The sequence below is a fragment of the Mustela lutreola genome, chromosome 7 (genome assembly GCF_030435805.1).
Source record: "Mustela lutreola isolate mMusLut2 chromosome 7, mMusLut2.pri, whole genome shotgun sequence".
NCBI classification, from domain to species: Eukaryota; Metazoa; Chordata; class Mammalia; order Carnivora; family Mustelidae; genus Mustela; species Mustela lutreola.
Genome location: NC_081296.1, coordinates 25,431,722 through 25,453,829, shown reverse-complemented (window position 1 = coordinate 25,453,829; position 22,108 = coordinate 25,431,722). Strand labels below are relative to the sequence as shown.

General features: G+C 53.8%; 1 protein-coding gene across 4 annotated transcripts in view; it reads right to left on the bottom strand.

The window, feature by feature from the left end:
* The window catches only part of LRRK1 (leucine rich repeat kinase 1), a 121,877-nt gene that overhangs the window by 20,221 nt on the left and 79,548 nt on the right, over nt 1-22,108 (bottom strand). For all 4 annotated transcript variants that reach the window (XM_059180165.1, XM_059180167.1, XM_059180166.1 and 1 more), the window contains 12 exons: nt 18,424-18,553; nt 17,735-17,847; nt 17,101-17,315; nt 14,865-15,029; nt 14,208-14,380; nt 12,942-13,062; nt 12,495-12,654; nt 11,796-12,072; nt 8,160-8,331; nt 5,226-5,389; nt 3,841-3,980; nt 1,735-1,984 (listed from right to left, as the gene is read on the bottom strand). In XM_059180165.1, coding sequence (XP_059036148.1) covers nt 1,735-1,984; nt 3,841-3,980; nt 5,226-5,389; nt 8,160-8,331; nt 11,796-12,072; nt 12,495-12,654; nt 12,942-13,062; nt 14,208-14,380; nt 14,865-15,029; nt 17,101-17,315; nt 17,735-17,847; nt 18,424-18,553 — 2,080 coding nt within the window. The remainder of the gene's footprint in view (nt 1-1,734; nt 1,985-3,840; nt 3,981-5,225; nt 5,390-8,159; nt 8,332-11,795; nt 12,073-12,494; nt 12,655-12,941; nt 13,063-14,207; nt 14,381-14,864; nt 15,030-17,100; nt 17,316-17,734; nt 17,848-18,423; nt 18,554-22,108) is intronic.

The following is a 22,108-nucleotide window of genomic DNA, read 5'->3' as shown; positions in this document are numbered from 1 at the left end:
ACACCCATCAGACAAAATACATTTATTCACTGCTAGGTTGATCGTTTCCTTATTTCTTTTTTTTTTATTAAGCGGAGCATGATGTAAGTGGCCACGGAGGGCTTCTGAGGGGCACGAGCTCTGTGTGCAGTTGCTGGCTAGGGTTTCACCCAAGGGCAGGGAGTTTAGCCTCCCCTAGTCGGTGTGTTCTAATTCTAGGTAAAGGGGAGATTCCTTCTGGGCTTTTGGGAAGACTGTAAGTCACTCCTGGAAGGGAGGAAGAGAGAGAGAGAGAGAGAGAGGGATGCTGGGAGGCAGGGAGGGACGGGGAGGCAGCCCAGAGGTCCTCCGACTTTGGGGCCTTGCCCTGCTCTGCTGAAGTCTGTCTGGGTCCCTCACAGGCTGCCTAAGCCAGGTGTCCCCCCTGGAGCTATCCTGGCTGCACAGGCCGAGCCCACCAGGCAGTTCGGGGCAGGGTGGGGGGTGTGCCGCAGAGAAGCCAGGCTCTTCTCCGAGTGCCCTCCCCACAAAACTGCCTGCACGGGCCATGTGGGTCTGTGGGGAGCAGCAGCAATGCTGGGGAATCCCCTCGGGGCATTCTGTTAGGACTCCTGTAAACTCGGGGCCACCAGACAGGGCTTCCCGGATGCCTGGTAACCCTTCTCCCAACCCCGACTCGCCCAAACTCCTGGTGTGGGGGGTGCGATGCCTCAGCGCCAGGGCTGGGCCCCAGCTCAAATTTCTAGGGAGCCTCTGATGGGCTGGGAATCCCGTCCACATTGTTGGGCTTTTCAATTAGCCGCCAAGTACCTTCAGTGAAGGACCAGGCTATGCCTGCCATTCGATCCAAACCCAGCAGGCTTTCCTGATCACATACAGTAAACGCCCCAGCCCAGAGTCAGTGTGGGCATAAAACCCAACAAGGTTCACAAATAAATGAAAATCCTAACATTTGGGGCTGCCCCATTGGGCGCCCCCCAAAACCTGATCCATGCTTCTATACAACTCTGGATATGGTCTCCAAGAAAAGATAACCCTCACGTTAGGGTTCTAGGAGTAAAGGGAGCTCGTTTTGCAGAATTATCATGTCGACCAGCGAGGTAACTAGGGCACCTGGAAAGGGTTATGGGGTGACATCATCCAATGTAGGAAGCAATTTCTTAATTCGATAGACCGACCCATATCCTGCCCTATTTCAGACTGCTGCACATGGATTCTCCAGGATAGGGGCAATTTGGAAAAATGAGAATATAAATATTCTTAGCCCCACCACCCAAAAGTTTACTTTTCTTTAAAGAAGCCAGGTATAGCCATCTTTTGACTAAGGCAACAACAGGACTTCATAATTGCAAAATAGTGGGTTACCGCCAATATCCAATTATTGGATTATTGAGACTGAGAGACTGAGTCATAGCTTCCAGTTTCCACGACTACAGAACAGCCCCTCTCTGACCCAGCACTTGGATTTTGTGACCCTTTCCTGTTGGGTAGGACCAAAAAGCCTTTTCTATTTCTCCAGCCTTCTCTCTGAAGTAATTATCTGAGGTTATAGGTCGACTTAACTGCAGGAACAGAGAGGTAGGGGACCCAAACGCCCAGCCTCGGGGCAGCCGGTAGAAGTCAGCATTTGCCAAGAAAGGAAAGTGAGGCTGTAAGTCTGGAAGCGCCTCCTTCTGAAAGGCCAAGGAGAATTTTCCTTCTTTTCCTAGAGCTGGCAGGAGAGTAGGGGTCAGGGGAGCAGTGCTGTGGCCTTACCTGGCCGGGAAGTCAGTCATAAACAGCTCGGGGACCAGCTCCTGGAGAGGCACGGGCAGGTCGGGGTGTCTGGGGCAGGAGATGAAGTCCTGCTCAATGGCCGTGAGCACGCAGTCTTCCATGTCAAAGTATTGGACGCCCTCCACCTTCTCACTCGGGTCCGTGTGCTGGGCCCAGGAGGTCTCACACACCGGGCAGGGGACATACTGTTCCATGAGCGGGGTCCCGTCACTCTCTGTGGCTGTCAGGGCTAAGTGCAGACAAAGCAGGAGACGGTTTACATGAAGGCGGCCACAGGTGGGTCCCCAAGCAGTGTCCTGGTTGGGTGGGCTTTTCATAGGAGGGGATCTGGGTGACCCTGCCTGGACCTAGGGAGTGGCTGAACCATGACTGTGTCCTTGGGTTCTTTTTTGGAGAGCCAGATCCTGAAAGCCCAGCATCGGGAAAGGTCAGGGATGTACTGGACAAGACAGTGGGTGGTCCAGACCCTCAGCAGGCTGGCTAGCGGGGGCTGAGAGGTCGGGGATCCCTCCTGCACAGCTGGGCCCCGACAGGATGCCGCGGGCTGTGTCTGAGCTATGCCACGCTCCGGCAACTGAACCACAACCAATAAGGAGCCATTCTTAAAATTAGAAACATAAGGCTTGCAATTACTATGATCCCTCCTAGAAGGGCAATGCAGGGGAGAAATGAGTACAAATTATAACAGACAGAACCCCGTCATTTTACCTGGGGTCCCCGGGGCAGGAGACACACAGCTTTTCCGCACTCTGAAAGGAGGTGCAAAGAAGTAGCCTCCGAGGCACCTCAGGGAGAACTGATGGCCTGCCTTGTGCAGGGTTGGAGGGGGCACTTCTAGAACCTTCTGGGCACATCTTATATCTGCAGGCCTGGTTGTAACACACCCTGCCCACTGGCTCGTGGTGCTGTCTCTTGAGCAGCCCTGTCACAGGTGATAATGGAATGCCCCTCCCCCACCCAGCTGTCAAATCTCCCCCAGGACCAGCTGTGGGGGGGGGGGTGTCACTGGTTGGTGGGGCATCCCAAAAGCCCAGGGAGGCTCATATGGGTCTAGAGGCTTCCTTGGATGACCAAGGACACCCAAACTGCCACAAGTCACACACCAAATGCCTTTTCTTGGGCCCCTTTCTTTCTTTCATTTTTTAAAAAGACTTATTTATATATTTTAGAGAGGGAGAGAGAAGGGGGGAAGGGGAGAAAGAATCGCAAGCAGACTCCCCGCTGAGCACGGAGCCTGACATGGGGCTTGATCCCAGGACCCCGAGATCATGACCCCAGTCGAAACCAAGAGTCAGATGCTTAACTGACTGAGTCACCCAGGTGTCCCTCATGGGCCCCTTTCTAAGCTTTTTTCCTTATAGGTCAGCTTTTCCATCAGCCCTGGAAGGCTCCTAGGCCCCAGGGTCCAGACCATGCCTCCGAAGCATGGCCTGCCATGCTCCTCTCCTGAGGCTGGCCTGGGATACAGCGATGGCGGCAGGAGACACGCCAGCTCAGAGAGGTGAGGGCACTGGCCAAGCAGGTCTTGGCGTCCAAACCCATTCTCCACTCTCTTGCACGCCAGCCTTCAGAGGCTGGGGTCTCGTGGGGAAGAGGCTGCCAGGTCTGCCCCATGCAGCCTCCTCCTGCAGGACACCCCACCGATTTGTCTCTACTCTGATAGCAAAATGGGGGTCCTTGACAGGTGTGGCTCCCTGGCCTTCCCGCCCCATCCATTGGGTCCCCCCAGATTTCAGCACCGTCCTGTCTGTATATAGGACTTGTGTGAAGCATCCATTGAGGGTCTCCTTGGACCAGGCAGGGCACCCAGGCCTGTCTGTCTTCCCAAACACTGTGGGAAGCCAGGAAGCCAAGGCCTGCACATGCCCTGTGGGGTCTGGGCCCACATCTTCCCCAGAGTGCCCAAACCCATGTCACAGCCAGGCTCCACCAGGGATCAGGATTCTGCCAAAGGGTCATTAGGCCCTCTCTGGTTTCCATGGGCTGAGTCCCAGTGAGACTTCTGCTCCCCGCAGAATGAGCCCCACCCTGATTTGTAAAGAAGTATTAACTGAACAAAGACTTGGTTCCAGAATGTTCTCTTACCAGGAAACCACTGATCGATCAGGGAGTTGACGTGGTCTGTGATAAACGCCATGGCGGAGAAGTCCCTCACTTCTGACTGGCAAATGATTTTTATTCCTCCGCTTTTCTTCTTTTTCCAGTTCACATCTGATGATTCCACGCTGCAACCCAAAAGGGAGAGCCCACTGTGATCTCGCCGTGGAGGGCCCTGGGATGATCTCCTTGCCTCCAGGCTGAGACCCGAACCCCAGGGAACACCTTACCCCTACCCTGACCCCAGGAACCTGTGCCCAGGCAGGATAGTCAGGGGGACCCCTGTGTTTGTGTACTTGTGTGTGTGTGACCCTGCCTTGTCCCCCAACCACTTCCCAGTCCAGTGACGCAGACATCACGGGGACTTTGCAGGAACGTATGTTCAGGCAGGGATCGACCCCTAGGAGTGAACTTGGGGAAGGTTCTCACCTTCTCTAAACTACAAGACACTCATTTGCCAGGTGGCGGCTGTGAGCTTTAAGTAGGAACATCCATTTTTTAAAAAAGTTTTTGAAAGATTTTATTTATTTATTTGACAGAGACAGAGACAGGGGGAGAGGGAACATCAGCAGGGGGAGTGGGAAAGGGAGACGCAGGCTTCCCGCTGAGCAGGGAGCCCAACGCACAGGGGGCTTGACCCCAGGATCCTGGGATCATGACCTGGGCTGAAGGCAGATGCCCAACGACTAAGCCATTCAGGTGCCCCTGGGAACATCTATATGAAAGCACCAGCCACCGAGAAAGGTTCAAGTCAGGCTCAAGAGAAGATCCTTTCTCCCTCCCTTCTCATGGAGCTGAAGAATATTTTGAAAAACTCAGTGTAAATACGGAACCATCTTGTGTGTTTATTAAAGCTGATTCAAAGTCATTTATCAAACCTCTCGAGCTGGCTTTGTCTTTCTGTCTCTCAAAAATGGAAAGAAACCAGGAAAAGGGAGCTAAGTTATGTATTTGTTATGTCACGTTGGGGATCAATGGTGTCCTTTGGGCCATCATCGCTTAGGACCAGGGGACAGGGCCAGATGGCAGCAAGGCTCCTGAAGGTGTCCCCTAAGTGACCACGGGGTTGCCGGCATCTCTTACCCCAGAGCTCAGTGGCTACCCACTTCCCTCAAGTCCTGGGCTGTGGTCACCATACCTCCCTTCACCTTTCCTGTCCTGCCAGGGGAGAGAAGGAGGGGTGAGGAGATGGGGGAGGTTGGGACAGCTGCTGCTGGGGAGGGTCTCCTCTTTCTAGCAGGCTACCATGATAAGCCGCTCTTGGAAAAGAACTTTGGACACGAAGCAGACGGTCCCCTGGAGGAGGCCGCTGCGGGGGGCTTCTCCCACGGCACCATGGTGACCCAGTCAGGCACGTTTCGGACCATTCCTACCTGAGGTAGCCCCCGTCAAAAGTGACCAGGAGCCCTTCCTGCCAATAGATGGTCTGATTTCTTTTCACTCTGAATGTGCTGCAGCGATTTCTCTGGCTTCCTGTAAAACTATAGATGGTGACTTTCCTGTGTCTGCTTTTAGTATTCTTCCTGTTTTCGAAGAGCTGAAGGAGAGAAAAGACCCTGCTTACGCATTCCAGCCTCCTCGCCGGTGCTGGGCAGAGCTCTGAAGAGGCCGGCCTGGTCCCATCGTGATGAATGACGCCCGTCATCCCCGTCCCTCCTCCCGCACCGCACGTCCCGTTGCCAAATTAAACACTGCACGATCTGGAGGGGTCCCCACAACACTCTGGGAGCACAATTTTCCCAAAGGACTGATAATAGGCTCTTCTTTTTCAAACCTTTTCCCTCCCTGATTTGACAAGCAAAAATTCATGTTAGAAAAATGTAGAAAATACAGGAAAACGTACAAAAAACAAAAACAAAGGCCCCCAAACAACTTAACACTAAGCAGAGAGATTTTGGTGTCTTTTATTCCAGGATTTTTTTTCTGTCTACGTATATGTTTTGGAAAACAGCCGAAGCCGTATTTTCTACTTTTGTATTTCTAATTTTCTAAATTTCTCATTTTGGATGCTTTCAAAAACTTCACTTCCCCAGGACACTAAAAAACTCACAGAAGTCATTTTTCTAAAGCGCGGTATTTTGTGGCGTATAGTGACTTCCCGATCATTCGTTTTTCGGAATGTCTGGATTGCTCCCATTGTCCACTCCCTCCAGCAGGCCAGGCCAATGATCCATGCAAAGTCACAGAAAAGCGTTCTCTGATTCTAAGTGATTTCCTTTGCTCACGTTTTTAGCGGTAGGATTACTGCGCCCAAGGGTCTGAACGGTTTTTAGGCTCTGGATATGGACCGAGGAGCCGCTGTGGGAAGAATTCCACCGTACATACACGAGCCACGGCATGGGAAGGTGTCCTGCTTCTGGGGCCGCCCACTGTGGCTGCAGTCTGGGCCTTGAGACGTGCGAAGTGGTCAGCATCTCATCTGTTGCTTGAATTTGTATGCCTGTGACTACTTTTGAGACTGAACTCCTCCTCATCTGAATTTTAATAGGACTTCTCCTCTCATTTGGAGGGAGGGCTGCCGCCTGGAAGGGCGCCCACCCCCACGCTCAGCTGGGTCTCCTACCCTCCCTCACAGAGCTCACTTGGGAGCTCAGGCCTCCCACGATGACAGCAACACTGTGTTCTGTGACCTCCCACTTAGAACGCAGCAGGAGGACAGTTTAAAGGGAGGGCAGAGTGACCGAGTCAGAACCGTAGACCAGCCAGCTCCTGTACCCACTCTTCCCGTCATCAGTGGGCCCCCCAAGCCTTTCAAGCAAGCCCTCCCCTCACCCCCCGCAACATGGGCCACAGCAGTTACGATTAGGCTCTTGTATTGATTTTTTAACATTTCAGTAAAATGTTCGGAAGATCAAAGAACATCTTTAGTCAGCCACGGGGTTGTTAATTCCATAAGGGCCTTTTTCATTAGAATGTGGCAAAAATAAAACTCAGAGTGAATTTACCATCAATTATTCAACAATTATTCATAGTGAATTTAGCATCAAATATTCCAAGTTTATGCCAGGGGTGCTCATACTGGGTCAGAATCCTCTGGAAGGCTTGTGAAAATCAGAGCACTGGGCTCCATCCTGGTGTTTCTGATGTAGTGCGTGTGTGGGGGGGGTGGGGGGCATGGATTTGCATTTCTTTTTTTAAGAGAAATCTTAAATATTTATTTGTTTCCGTACCATTGTATTTTATTATTTTTTTAATTTAATTTTATTTTTTCAGTGTTCCAAGATTCATTGTTTATGCACCACACCCAGGGATCCAGGCAATACATGCCCTCCTTAATACCCATCATTTCTAACAAGTTCCCGGGTGAGGTTCTGCTGGTCCAGGAATCCCACTTTGAGAAACGCCATTCTAGACAGACACTACTTTTGTGTTACTGTTTTGCATGAAATTAAGGGTGGTGGAAAACCAGCACTCCTTTTGACCCCCGTCCAGGTGAATCCATGGAAAGGAACTGCTTGGGTCAGGTCTTCATTGCTTCCAGCCCCAGTTAAAGATCCACACCAGTGGTTCTCAGACCTGACAGTGAAATCACCTGGCAAGTTCTAAAAACTCCCAATGCCTGGGTGGCGCCCCAAGAGAGTCTGATTTAGGCAGCCTGCACTCTGATCTCAACTCCCCAGGTGAGCTCAGGGCACTGCCTGAGTGGCAAAGCCACGTGGTCTAAGCGTGGTCTCCAAACCCAGGGCATCACGGAGGACCATGGTTAGATACGCAAAATGCTGGTTCCTAGTCCTCACTCACTGCATTAGAACCTCGGAGGGGGCCCGGCCATCTCTATTCTAACAAGGGGATTTCTGATGTGGACTGGTTTATAACCACAGCTCCTAAAATGTGGACTCTGAGCCAGCTAGGGGCTGGTTTCTTATTTGACAGAGAGAGATCACAAGTAGGCAGAGAGGCACGCAGAGAGAGAGAGAGAGAGAGAAGAGGAAGCAGGCTCCCTGCTGAGCAGAGAGCCCGATGCGGGACTCGATCCCAGGACTCGATCCCAGGACTCTGAGATCATGACCTGAGCTGAAGGCAGAGGCTTTAATCCACTGAGCCACCCAGGTGCCCCGGGGCTGGCTGGTTTCTTATTCACAGAAGGGTGCAAAGGGGTCTGTCTGCCAGCCACAAAAGAGAAGGCAGCTGTGCTCATGTTGGCCTCCTGGGCTTAAGGCAGCAGCTTTGCTATAGAAAAAGGGGTTTTGGTCAACCCCTTCCAGCAAAGGGCCTCTCCTTCCCGGGAGAGCTCAGCTCTGGGTGTCCTTCGTGCATTCCCCTTCCCTCCACCACCCCCCAACCCCGCAGGTAGCAACGACCATTACCTGCAGGTCCATCTCCGCCAGGCTGATCAACATCCGTGCTATAAACCTTTGCCAGAAGCCGACGGGAACAAAACTCATCTTAAACACTCTCTGAATGGTGTTGGCCTTGGGATGCCGCATGCCGTGAGTGTCCAGGCCGGGTTTGGATGGAAGGAGGTGTGGCAGAAGGTAGCTGGAACACATCAGTGGGGACAGGTGAACGGTGTGGCCTGGCCTGGGCCCCCTGTCCCAGTGCCTTCCCCCTCGCAGGGCCTCTGGAATTCTACTTCTATTTTTTAGTTTGTTTTAAAGATTTTATTTATGTATTTGACAGAGAGAGAAAGTGGGATCACAAGTAGGCAGAGCAGCAGGCAGAGGCAGAGGGAGAAGCAGACTCCCTGCTGAGCAGGGAGCCCGACGGGGGGCTCAATCCCAGAACCCTGGGATCATGACCTGAGCCAAAGACAGATGCTTAACCAACTGAGCCACCCAGGTGCCCCTGGAATTCTACTTTTAGAAAGACAGGGTAGTTTCTGTGCTTGAGAATAAATGCTCCAAGAGGAAATGAAGAAGGGGACAGCAAAGAGGCCTCTTGAAAGGCCTCTAGGACAACAATTAGAATATGCTAAGGTAAGACATGAGAGTGTCTGTGGTCATAAACACATCAGACACAGCAAGTCTCGGTCCGCTCACTGCAAAGGGGGCTGTGACTGGGGAATCGCTTAAAATTAACTGTGGATGGCAAAGGAAACACAAATACAGCCGCACAGTTCCAAGGGCCATGGAGACATTGGGGTCAGAGTCATGTTTCTGGCCTTCGAAGCTATTTTTTGTTCTTGGACGGCTGAGACAACACCATCGCCTTAAAAGTTAGAATGAGGCTGTTTGTGCACGGAGGGATGTTTTATGAGAGCCCTCTTGCTCAGCATAAAAGTGCTGAGTCACCGAGTCAGCTGACAACAGCCGAAGCTGGGGAGGCCCCTCCAAGAGCGTGCCTGAAACCCAGAATCTTCTGTGTGTGGGGAGCTGCGGGGGCAGGCACAGGGTGGCCTTTTGAGGGTTCTTTTCTGAACAAAGTCCGTGCCTTCAGCTCCCCTGAAGCTTTTAAAGACCTCAGTTTAGCTCCAATAAAGTGTCTTTAGAATGTTCTGGATTCTATTCTGAAAATATCGTAGGCGCGTCCATCTCAGCTCTGTGCCTTCAACCCTGCAACCCCATGCAGACTCTCCTTTCCGGACATGGGAAGAGAAAGGACACCTGCCCCGCAGGGTTGGTGGCGGGGGGGGGGGGGGGGTGCCGACAGGGCAAGCCAGTGAGGTTTTAGGTCCTTTTCAGCCACTTTGGGTCTGGGGTAAGAGGACCTTCTCATTCACCCCAGCTAGAGTGTCTCTCCCTCCACCCCGAGGCCTTTAGCCCGACTTAGTTCTTCATGTTCTGAAAAGTCCTTGTACATCTGCTCCCTGCCCCTCCCCAATCCGGAGGTCCTCATCAGTGCCTTGCCATGATTTACGCCACTTTTTTCGCCCACACCACACTCAGCGTGGAGCTCACACCGGCCACATCTTGCCGGGTGGTGCCGAGTGAGGGGCGGGGGAGTGGGCTCTGTGCCCCGGGGCCCCAGCGCAGCCCACACTGAGCAGCTGCTCCACGTGGCCAAAGGCAGAGACCACTCTGAAGCCAGTGTGGGAGAGGAGAGATGCCAGCTGACTGGCCACGGCCGCTCTGCTCCAGACCACCGACACCGGCTCACCTACTGGAAAGCGATTGCTCCCGGCGAAAGGATGAACCGGGGGATGACCAGAGGGTCAGCAAGATGGGGATGAAAGAGGCAAATTCTTTCCATGTCTGCTGCACAAAACCTTGGGGGGGGGGGGGACGACCATGTCTCTACGGAGGAGCGAGCTCACGCTACACCACCGTGACTGCCAGGAGCTCCATGGGCCAGGAGCTCTCAGAGACGCTGGGCAGCACCGTTAACCAAATACACATTTGTGTGCAAGGAGAGGGAACTTGCCTAAGGCACAAGGGAATCATTACACCTGTGCTAAAAATGGAAAATGCCCGGACATTTGTGACTTTCTACGGAATCAGGTACCACTGGCTTTGAGTACTTAACACAGAGGGAGGGTAACAATAATAATGCTTATGACACCTGATGTCCTTGGAGTTTTGGGTTTTTTTTAAGATTTATTTATTTTAGAGAGAGCAAGAGATCACGCGAGGGAGCAAGCATGTGTGCCCAGGCCCAAGCAGGGGAAGGGGGAGAGGGAGAGAGAGAATTGCAAGCAGACCCTGTGCTGAGCAAGGAGCCCAACTTGGGGCTTGATCTCAAGACCAGGAGATCGCGACCCGAGCTGCAACCAGGAGTCGGACACTTAAACGACTGAGCCGCCCAGGTGGCCCATCTTTGGAGCTTTTAAGAGTAAGAGACACTTCTCCTATTCTACATGTATTACCTGATTTAATCCTCACAATAATCATAATACCAGTTGACGATAGTCTTATTCCTGTTGTACAGATGAGACAAGAAAGGAAGCTGGGATTCTTGGCAGAATGCAAGCATTCTGGCCCTGTGCTCTCACCCACTGGACTGTAAGCCTTCCAGAAGACTCGGCCATAACCTGGGTAATTTTATGGTTCAACTGGTCATACGTGTGTGCAGAACCGACTTGCTTTTATTGAGTCCTGGTAACCCCTATTTCCTCTTACCTGTTGGTAAAATAACTGGAAAATTCTCCGATTTCGGCAATACCGAACTTAGAGGCTGCCTCATTGTGCATGGACCAGCGTCAAAGACACCGCTTGTTCACGGTATGAGGATCATGCGGACTTTCAATCCCTCCTTGGGGTTTCTCCTTTTAGGACCCCCTCATGGCTCCCAGGGGGCTTGAGTGACAAGAGGCCCTCTCCCAAGTTATAAGATCGCATGGAAATCTGCGGGGTGCCTCGGGCACAGTGACCCAGCTCTGGCTCCTAGAGGCCCAGTCTATGCAGGTGGAGTTTCCGGGCTGGCACACAGGGTCCAGGCCAGCTTCCCAAGAGTCTCCGGAGGGCATGACCCCAGAGCTCTAGGACCAGCTCTAGCTCCAGGGAGGCAGGTGGTGACACAGTCTATGGTAGGTGCGTGGAAAAGGTCTGCGGGTTTAGGGTCCTGGTTACTGCCTTGTGGGCAACATCAATATCAGACCCAGGAAGCAGCTGAAACTGAAACTGGGACATGGAGGCCCTGAGTGCCCAACCAGTTCAGAGGCAGCATCACTGGATGGGACCCACATGTACCCACTCCCACCCCGGCCCCTGCCCCCCTGCATTTGGAAACCAGGTTGTATAATTAGTATCTCCTTGTCACTTATCCCAGTTGCATTCACCAAATAACCAAGCAATCCACTCTCTAAAATATGAGCCCCCCCACCCCGCAAGATATTTTTAATGCCATTCATTCATGTTTTCTTGCATTTTTCTTTTCAGTGAATGCGTTTCTTTTAAGTCCCTGAAAAGAGACCCCCCCGGGGCCCAAAGAGGAGAGGCCAGCCCAGGCGGGCAGGTCATCTGTCCCCACGGCCCTTGCCTGGAGCTCTTGGTCAAACCCCCAGTGACCCCAAGCCCCGCTCCCTCCCTGGGGGCGCAGCATGAGTGGCCCGGCCGTGGTGGCCTCACCTGTCGTTGGCCACAGGCAGGGCGATCTCAAACTTGGCCAGGAACTGGAAATACTGCTCCTCCGTCTGCTGTGTGAAGCCGGTCCCCACCAGCAGCATCCTGAGGTCCTCTGCCCGGATCACCCCGTTCTTGGCCACCGACCGGGAGCCCTTGATGTTGAAAATCCTCTGCAGACATTCGGACAGCCAGATGGGGTCAAGGAAGTAGAGGTTCCTCAGGCCGTGGCTGGTGTCCGGGAAGTGGAGCAGGGTGCCGGTTTCTATGAGGAAGCCGATGGCTACCCAGGGAAGGGGAGCAGTGTCAGACAAAGGGTGACAGGGACTCTAGGGTGACTTAGTCCCTAGGGGTCCGGGTCACTGGTTCTTCTTGGGAAGCAAGCAATGCCTCCAGCACACGTGGCCCTGCAGATGGCTCTGCTGCCCCGTCCCGGGCGCCCTAGTGGCACCGTGGAACTCTTGCCAACATGCTGATCTGACGGCACGGCCCGCCAGGGAGCTCCGGCCCGCCCACCTCCAGCATTCGCAGATCCCATCTTTGCAAACATCCCTACTCTTTAAACCATAAACCCGCCCTTCGTGTCACAACCACGTCAAGTGCTCTGACGCTCACTTGCAGACAGGTGCCGAGCAGTGAAACATGGGACTGCCCCTTCCCAGGGATCCCCCTGCAAGCCCCCCGCCACCCGGGGCGCCCACTCACCGGACTGCAGATCCTCATAGTCCTTGATGTCCTTGTCGGGCATCTGCTCTACCAGCTGCTCTAGCTGCCTGTCCGTCAGGTATTGCACGTCGTCGCCCAGGCTGCGGCGCTGCTGCTCGGCCAGCATGGCCTCCCGGAGGCTCAGGTAGCTCCTGGGGATCTGGGCGACAGGTGGGCTGGCTGGGCCCCCGCAGCTCCCGAGCCGCGCCCCGCCCACCCGGCCCCACCTGCTGCCCCCTGCTCCCCAGAGGCCTGAGTGGGTGACTTTCTCCTCTCACCCGCTCACCCCTGCACCCCCTCAACCTTGCACCCTTGCACACCCCTCCCCCAAAACTGCTTGCACAGGGACCAGAGCAACTGAGCACCCAGCATACGTGTTGGGATTCCCTACAGAAAGGGAGCGTCCCCCTCCCACCCCGGGTTGCAGCCGGAGGCCTGAGCACGCACCAGCCTCCCCGCGAGTCTCTGGCAGCCGATGGTGCTGCCCACGTCCTTCATGTTGCACGTGACGTGGAAAATCAGTTGCCGCAGCCCCTCGTGGCCTTCCAGGCTCTTACAGGAGAGCTCGCTGCGAGTGCAAAACAGAACGAGATGCCTCGCCACACGGCTCCTCTCCCACAAGCTGGGCAGCATCTCTCTGTCCCCGGGTTTTGTCCCTCACGCTGGCACGTTAAAAGGACCCGGGAGGGGCGCCTGGGTGGCTCAGTGGGTTAAAGCCTCTGCCTTTGGCTCAGGTCATGATCTCAGGGTCCTGGGATCGAGCCCCGCATCGGGCTCTCTGCTCAGCGGGGAGCCTGCTTCCTCCTCTCTCTCTGCCTGCCTCTCTGCCTGCTTGTGATCTCTGTCAAATAAATAAATAAATCTTATATAAAAAAAAAGATGAACGCAGAGACACGTATTAAGGGCTCACTTGGTGCAACGCTCTGTGCGGGGAGCGATGCACCGTGTCCCGAGTGCGCCCATTTTACAGAGGAGGAATGTGAGGCCCAAAGGTGCAAGGTGACGCCCCAAGGACACAAGCTGGAAAGGCAGAGGCGGGTTGGACCCAGGTCCTGTTATCATAGGCCTCAGGGGTGTTCTCAAGGGCACATGAAGGAGTCCTGAAGCTCTGCATCAGGGTCAGTCCGATCCTGTGGGCTGAGGCAAGCGGAAGTGACCCCAGGCTCATCTCTGCACCAAGGTCTGCGGCACCCCACCCAAAGTGGGGGGACCCGAGATCCCCCAGCACAGTATAGCAACCCACACTTGCTTCCTATGACAGAAGGCTGGCTTAACTCGCTGAGCTCCTTCCATCATCTGTGAAGAGGGCACAATGGTCCCCATAACCCATGGAACCGTCATGAGCCCAAGGACAGGAGGGGAGAGAAGCAACAAGCTCAGCGCCCCGATCCCACTGGCACTGGCCTGGACCACTCAGACCCAGTGTGAGAACCAGGACCACACGGGGTGGGGGGTCTGTGATCCGTCTGAGATCAGCAAATGTGACAGATGGTATACGACTTTCAACACAGGCCACAGGCAAGGAGGGGACCCTGAGGAGGGGACCCATGGGGTAGGGGGGACCCACACACCTGGGGAGGGGGTGTCCGGGCTCTGCCCTGCCAATCTGCGAGTGGGAGCTTGTCCTACCCCGGGGTGGGGAAGACGGACACGTGAGGGCACCGCAGCCCCAGCAACCTCTGGGCACCAGGTGTGAGAGAGCAGGACACTCACTGCAAGTGTTTGAAGGTGATGTCGGGGAAGCCTGTGGCCCGGGACCCGGAGGGTGAGCGGCAGAGGGCCAGCACGTAGGCGCGTAGCGTTGCGATTCTCTCCACTCGGAATTTGGTTTCAATCAAGTCCAGGTGCGTTCCGACCACCAGCACCACTGCGTTTGGGGCCTTGGCCTGCCAGAGACAGCCCCACAGCTGAGCACAGACGGGACTGGGAAACAGCTCCCAGGAAACCTCCGGAAACCTCGAGGGCATGTTGTGCACGGAGGGGTTCCAGGAGAGGCATACCAGATGGGCTGGATCTCTATTCCCTCAGCCAGTGTGTCTGCCACCTGGGACCTGGCCTGCATCCAGGCTCTTACCATCTTTACCTGTGAAAGGGGGGACTCTGTCTTCCTTTTGGGTCCAAGGTGGGGGGTGGGCTCTTAAATTTAAGGTAGAAGAAAAAGACGAGGGCGCGGACAACCATCTGGCCGAGAAGGGTTTTAAGGGCTCCACGGCGACCTATGAATCAGGGGCCTTCCTAACGCCCACCATGATGCCCAGCGTTTCTCCCTGACCATTCCCCCGCCCCCCATAAAGGGGGATGCTTCGGAGAAGTGGTGGGCCCCCTGTGAGGCTCCGCGGCCCGCAACCTGAGGGTCTGGCGTCTCCTCACCTCGATGTTGAGCAGCCAGAACTGGAGGCTGGCCACAGCCTCCTCACCCAGAGCCAAGTTCCAGACCACCACATACAAGGCCTTGTCTGTGAAGAAGCACTGGTTGACGGTGGCCATGCTCGCGGGGCCGCCGATGTCCCAGACGGTGAATTCCACAGACTCCACCTGCTTGAGCAACAAGAGCTGCATTTAGGACCACAGCCATCGTCACAGCCACACTGAGGTCACCGACGGCTTCTGGTGCTGCGCGTGAGGCCCAAGAAAGGCACAGCCATGGAAGGGCTCGTCTCTCTTGGGAATCAAGGAACCCAAGCGAGGGAAAGGGACCCAGCAGTGCTGAGGTGGGACTTCTGGAAGCTTCTATGTACCGCTCACAGAGCACAGGGCCAGGCCCTGGACGGCGGGTGCCTGCAGGCTAGGGTGTTTGCATTCACCTATGTCTGTGGAACACTGGGGACACGGTCGTGTCTCTGTCTCTGCAGTAGACGGTTAGACCTCCTGCTAGAGGGAACCCCCGGGGCTGACGGTGCTCACGCCAAGGCTTAACCTCCATCTGTGCGAGGGCGCGGCGGAGGACTTGGGCAGAGCGTGGCGCCCAGTGAGGATGATGGGAAGCCACCCCCTGAGGGTGATGGGAAGCTGCCCCATCGTGGGAATCAAACAAAATATTAGCTGTTGTGCTGCCGGGAAAGGCTGTGTAAACGGTGGTTTCTCTATCATCCTGTGAGCTCAGAGTCTGGCCCGAGCAAAAAGACGGCAACTTTCTGCAGCAAAGGGTCGTTTCCACGACGTAGCACGCTGGCCACCGAGACAAGGCGTGCTGACCTGCTTTTGCAAAGGAGTGAAAACACAGCTGTTCTCAACTGGCTGAGGGCCCAGACACACGGGCAGGGACGGGCCCCCACATTCGAGAGATCAGGTGCTGGTGGTCCCTTGACAAAGGAGGGGAAATTATAGCGCCGGCTGAAAGGAAGTGGGGGCCGAGGAACAGGAAAGATGGAAACGGCCATTCACCCCTAGGACCTCAGATAATCATTTGCTGAAGACCGGCTGGAAGAAAGTGATACTGAGTAATTGCTCAAAAAACAAAAACAAAACAAAACAAAACAAACAAACAAATCCCAACAAAATGAAGCAGGAGAGAATCCAGAGATCCTGGGCGGCTTTTAAGAGCCTCCTGACATGAGTTAGTGAGATTCGCTCCTGGGGAGTTCTGCGGGGGGAGGAGTGGTGGTTCTGGTACTACCAGGCGGAACTCTGCTCTCTAGAGAACCGGTGTCTGAGTCTGCTAAAATATATAGCTTAAATGCTTAATGACCCGAGCTTAGAAAGCCTGACTTGGCAAGCGATCTTGTACAGAAGACTCTGCAAGGGAAGCTGTTTCTAGTCGGCCCTGTGCTGGGGGCCGTGGGGGGCCATCGTGCAGCCTCTGGCCCCAAGGCCCGTTGGTTTTGCCCTAAACAGCCTCCTCGCACCCGGGTCCTGGTGTGGTTCCGCGTGACCACAAATACAGCGGCAGCTAAGGGAGGCGTGATGGGGGTGCCTTCCTTCCCTGAGCTGGGAAAAAGAGCTAAGCACTCCTGCTGTGCTCTATCCCCCCCCCAGCTCTTCCGCAGGCTCTTTCCCCCAATTCCAGGGTGAGCCCATGTTCCTTTTCCTTTGGCTCATACGGAACAGAAAACAAGATGATTAATGGGGTTGCCAGAGGATTCGTTTTAAATAGGGCTTAAGAACTGGACTTTTCAGAACCTGGGGTGGGAGTCGGTGGCCACGGGGATGGACATTCATCCCAGGGCGCCCTCAGCCTCCCCATCAGGGGCAGGTGAGCTGTGTCTTGCTGCCTATGATAGCAGTTTGCTCTCTGCTTTTGGGGACAGCTACTCTGGACGCTTTGAAATGCCATCCTTAGGGCCAGGAGAGGCAAGGCCGGGCCAATGCTATCTTTAGATGCCCATCAGAGAAACCTAATGGACAGCCAAGAATAAGAACCACTGGCCCGAAGCCTCCATTTAACTATAACAGAACCACCACGAGATCATGTGAAGAAATTATTAAGAAATTATTCACCAGCCTTGGCAGGAGCTGGTCTGAGACGGCAGACAGCGGCCCTTGTAAATATCCGGGGCCCGAGGCTCCAGGCTGTGAAAATCCCAGGCTCTCTGGAGAGGGGAGAGAGAAGGGGCCCCGGGAATCTCCCTCCCACCCATGGGGACTCAGCACGCCGACCATCCTTGACCTTGGCTCTCGAGCCAGCTGGCCTCTGGAGCTCCCACTTGGTGGTCCTGATGGTGGCCTCGCTGTGCACCACCTGGGGGGCCCTCCCCGTCTGTAAGATCTCCAGGAGGGTGGACTTGCCCTGGCGCGGAGGACCCACGATGATCATTTTCATCAGCTTGCACTTCTCTGCTTTCCGCAGCTGAGCGCGCAGGTAAGACAGCATTGCTTTGGGGCCTGGGAAAAAATCACAGAGCAGGGAAGGTAGACGCTGCTGACGTATGGACGTGAACATGCTCGCAGCTCTTGGGAAACAAAATCCTGTCTTGAAGGAACGCTTTCCACATATTCTAATGGGGGACGTGGAGAGGGCGATTGGGTTGGACGATGCAGCGAAGCTGCGGTCATAATTACCCCAAAAGTGGAGTCCAAAAGTCAAGGACCTAAAGAGGGTATCATTCCCGCCCACAGAATCATAGTTTCATCACGTGGTTAATTGCAGCACAATGACGCCATCACTTTCTGGGTCATCTCTCTGCACCTGCCCAACCACGGGAGCTGAAGCTGCTTCTGGCCCAGGTCCTTAATGACTGGACTCGAGTCCTCTCTTCCTGGGGCAGCTGGGGTGGGGAGGGGTGCTGCCTTGGAAAGCCTACCTTCTTTTTTGATCTCCGCGGGCACGTTGGTGATGTTCAGGTCTTCGATGTCCAACTGCCAGAGGTTGCTCAGCTGCCCCAGCTCCGCCGGGAGCTCGCGGAGGCCAGGATTGCTGAGGGGACACACACACCGCAGGAGGACACAAAGAACTACATGCAGGCGTGCACGCGGCAGGCTGTCAGCCTCTGGGCCCTGTACCCCAAGCCCAACATCTCGAGCGATCCGTCGAGACAGTGAACTCCGAAGCCTTTCTCGCTGGAAAGCCAGCTCTGCCTTCTGCAGAGCCCCGTGGCTTAGAACCAGATTTCCTCCCCCAACATCCTCTCTCTTCTATCGATTATGACGCCATAAAGATTATCAGTGTCTCCTCTCAGAAAGGCAACGTAACAGAATTGATATTTTCATTGTTTCTCACGTTGCACCCCCAGTGGTGCCCGGCGGTAGGGGGAATCGGCGGATGGAAGGATGAAGGACTGAGCAGTTCTCATTAGGACAGAAGGCATCAGGCATCACGGCCCCTGCCTTTCCCTCTCCCACCTCTTTGACGAAGTCCGGTTCTCAAAGTCCCCCTGCTGCCTCCCCGTACATAGATGGCTTCCTTCCCCCTCCCCCCCGCCCCCAGGGTCTGCGTCCTCAGATGGGAGACCGAAGCACACTTAAGCCTCCCTCCTGCCGGCCGGGTACTCACTTTCCCAGGTAGAGCTCTGATAAACTCTTCAGGAGGCAAACCGAGGGAGGGATAGCGTCCAGGTGATTGTCGTTCAGACAAAGGACTTCCAAAGACTCACTTAGGAAGGCTGGAAATTCCAGCACCCCCGCTGCAAAGAGATGCCAAAGCAGAGGGGCTGTTGGCAGGGGATTTTGGACCATCCTGGCATGGCATGGAAGGTACCCGGGTGTGCTAGCTGGCAGCAGCCTCTGGGGGGCATTTTGGCAAGTTGACCTGAGTAAGGTGCTCATCTTCCTGACTGAGGGGTTCTAATTCCAGGGGCTGGTCCTGCAGACATCCCTGCACGTGTGTGGCCAGGTTGTAAGGGCAGGACACTCCCGGGCACACTGTTTGTAACAGCAAAGACAGAAGACAGCCCTCCCCACCCCCAGGGAGGCAGCTGATGAGCGACAGGGATAATATATAATTATTGCAAAGCACGGGGCAGGTCTACGTGTGGGGGTGAGGCAACACTCAACAGCTACTGGTGAGCTGAAAACGGGTGTGTGCAGGCGTGGGAGCAAACGCACAGCCCGTGCCCTATGTACATTTCACATATATATTTTATACGCATAAAGATATTACGCGATGTGGGCCACAGGCATACGACATCACAGGTATGTGCACACGCACCACACGTGTGTGCATGTTATACGCCGCTACAGGCATGTGAGCACACGCAGGCATACATGCGTGTACACGGATGTTAGACACAAACATAACGGTAACGCACCCCACCACTGTCTCTGGGGAGGGGAGTGACTAGGAGACTGGATATTCATGCCACACCATTTGATACCATTCAAAAATTCTTTTTACGGCGGACACATCTTCAATTAAAAAAAAGCCAATCCATTAGCAAATGGGCTTGGTTTTTATGCTCCCTAAGCATAAATAAAACAGTGGGCTTGGTTTTTATGCTTCCTAAGATGCCACTCTCCGAAAAGCCAGCCAACTCTCTAGTGTTTAAGTGACTTCTTGAATGGGGTTAGTTATGGGATTCCCATTGAGATGGTGTCATATAGGTGTTCCTTCCTCGGGCAACAGAGCGTGGGAGCCGAGAGTGACTGGGGCCGGGAGCTTGGACTCACACACTGGGGGATCAGAGGCTTAGGTTTCAGCAAAATCTCCAAATCTCTTATCCTCCCTGGTAAGGAGGGGCAGGACTCCATGCCCGCAAGGGTGCCTTTCAGCTCCAGCTCCCAGAACTCAAGATAAAAGACAGCCCCAAAGCCCTCTCCCCCAGCCCTCTGCCAGCCCAGCAAGATAGAGAAGCCGGGATTCTTTTGTTGGGCTGGAGCCACTTTTCCTGCCCTTGATCACAACTTCCTCCCTTCGCTCTGGCAATTCTCCACACGTGTCACCCGCGGTATCAATGCTAATGGGGTAACTTGGCATCTGAGAATGTTCCAGAAGAGGCGATAACAGAATCCCAAAATCGGCGCCCGGAAAACCAGCCCAGCGGGCCCCCGTGGGAAGTGGGGGCGGTCAGAGCAGTGCCTCCTGGAGTGTAACGAAGGTGCCACAGACTTTTAAAGATGGCTTTGAACGTAAGAAAAATGTTCAAAAGGACATTTTCTCCCCAATGATAAAGAACGATTCACTTTAGCCTGCCCCGACGCACACCGAAGGAACATACGTGCACAGGAAGGAAGAAAGGCTCACTTTCTTCCCCGAGAACACACTCAGAACACCTGGCCTCTGTGTTTTCTGATTTTCAGGTCGTCCCTCGGTGTTTATGAAGCCTCCGTAAGTAGCGGGCGGATGGAATAAGGAATTACTACTGCAGGGGCAGCACCTGTCACAGAGCCACTGGCCCCGAGCGGCGACGGGCCTGGGAGAGCACAGCTCGAAGTATTTATGAACTGTAATCGTTCCTAAGTTATTTATGACTCTGCTGGTCTGAGTTTTACCGTAAAAACGGCTGTCCAAATTATTTTTGGACGAGGCCACCGCGCAAGTAGGGCTACTTCATTGTACACAAATCTCCTTGGAATTTTTACTATTCATCGGCAGACAAGTTAGCTTTTACAGGTCATTCCTTTCCCGAGGATCAGCGGCCCCCCTGGAGGATAAGCCCCCCGGGGGAAGAATTTGCAATGGGTCCCCTTCTTTTCATGCTGGGGTAGGCCTCTACTTTTGAGACGAAATGGACAAACTCAAGAGGCCTTTGTCAAGGGCCAAAGCCAACACCTACCTCTGCCAGGGAGACTTCCACGGGGTGCGGCCTCCTCACCTGGCTTCCCAGACGGGCTCCAGCTGGCCACCGGCAAAGCCGTTTTCCAGAACATTAGTACACGCTCCTGTCGTGTTTCTTCGTGGTGTGCCTTTGGCCTTGCACTCTGGCGGCTTCGCAAGGAAGCGTCTGGTCCCACTGAGTGCTGGGCCCTACCTCCTCTTGCCCTTCTGCATTTCCATCCTGGAGACACCTCTCTGACCCACTCGAGTTCACGAGGCTCAAAAGACAGTAACAGAAGCCTGACCGAGATCCATTCCCCAGCTACACTTTCCACGGGCAATATACCCTTTCGGCGTCAATGAGAAGAAAGTGTGTATCCTTCCTTCCAGTCAAATCCCTATGTTTGGACTCAGTTTCCAAAGTCCTAAGGCCCCGCATTTTAAAAAGGATGAGTTATGGGGGCGCCTGGGTGGCTCAGTGGGTTAAAGCCTCTGCCTTTGGCTCAGGTCATGATCTCAGGGTCCTGGGATCGGACCCCACATCGGGCTCTCTGCTTGCCAGGGAGCCTGCTTCCCTATCTCTCTCTCTCTGCCTGCCTCTGCCTATTTGTGATATCTGTCAAATAAATAAATAAAAATCTTAAAAAAAAAAAAAAAAGAATGAGTTATGAAATTCCTCATGCTATGTCCCCATGAGTGTGGTTTGGGGCCTTCTCATCCGTTTCTGGGCCATCTGGATTTCCTTTCCTGCAAACTGTTTATACCCATTGCCCTCCCCTATTTTTTTTTTTTTTCCAATTGTGTTGTCCTTTTAAAAAAATTAATTTGTAAGCAGTCTTTGTGTATCAGGGACTTAAGCCAATTTGTGTCGCAACGATTTGCATTGAAAATATTCCTTCTCAGTCTGTCTGCATCATGCCTCGGTTTATGATGCCTTTTACTGAACAAGACTTTTCAATTTTTACAAAGCCCAAGGTTTTGGTCTTTTTCTAGTGACTTCTGGATTCCCCACCTAGGTTTTAAAGGACTTCTCCATCCACAAATTTTACCTATATTATCTTAAATGTTTATAGTTTTCTTTTTCTTCTTTGTTTAAATCTGAAATCTACATTTTTGAAATGCACATTTTTGCAGTAGAGGTAAAGTAGGGAATCCAGCGTGGTCACTTTCCCCTTCCCACTGGACAGGCAAGTACACCACAGTATTTATTAAAACAATTAAGCGTGTTTCCTCCCCACTAAACTGATATGCCCTCTTTGTCATATACTAAATTCCTATTATGTACTCAGGTCTGTTCCCTGTTATTTTTAAATCACACGTGAAAAACCGTACACACTCATTCATGAATGATGCGTATGGATACCGTATGTATAAACACACATATCAGGTCATTAAGAAGTGTAACAGGTGGACAGACTATTTAGGTCCACCTCCTGCAAATGTGTCTTGGCCTCTGGCATTTCTCATCCCCGTCTTACGCCACCTG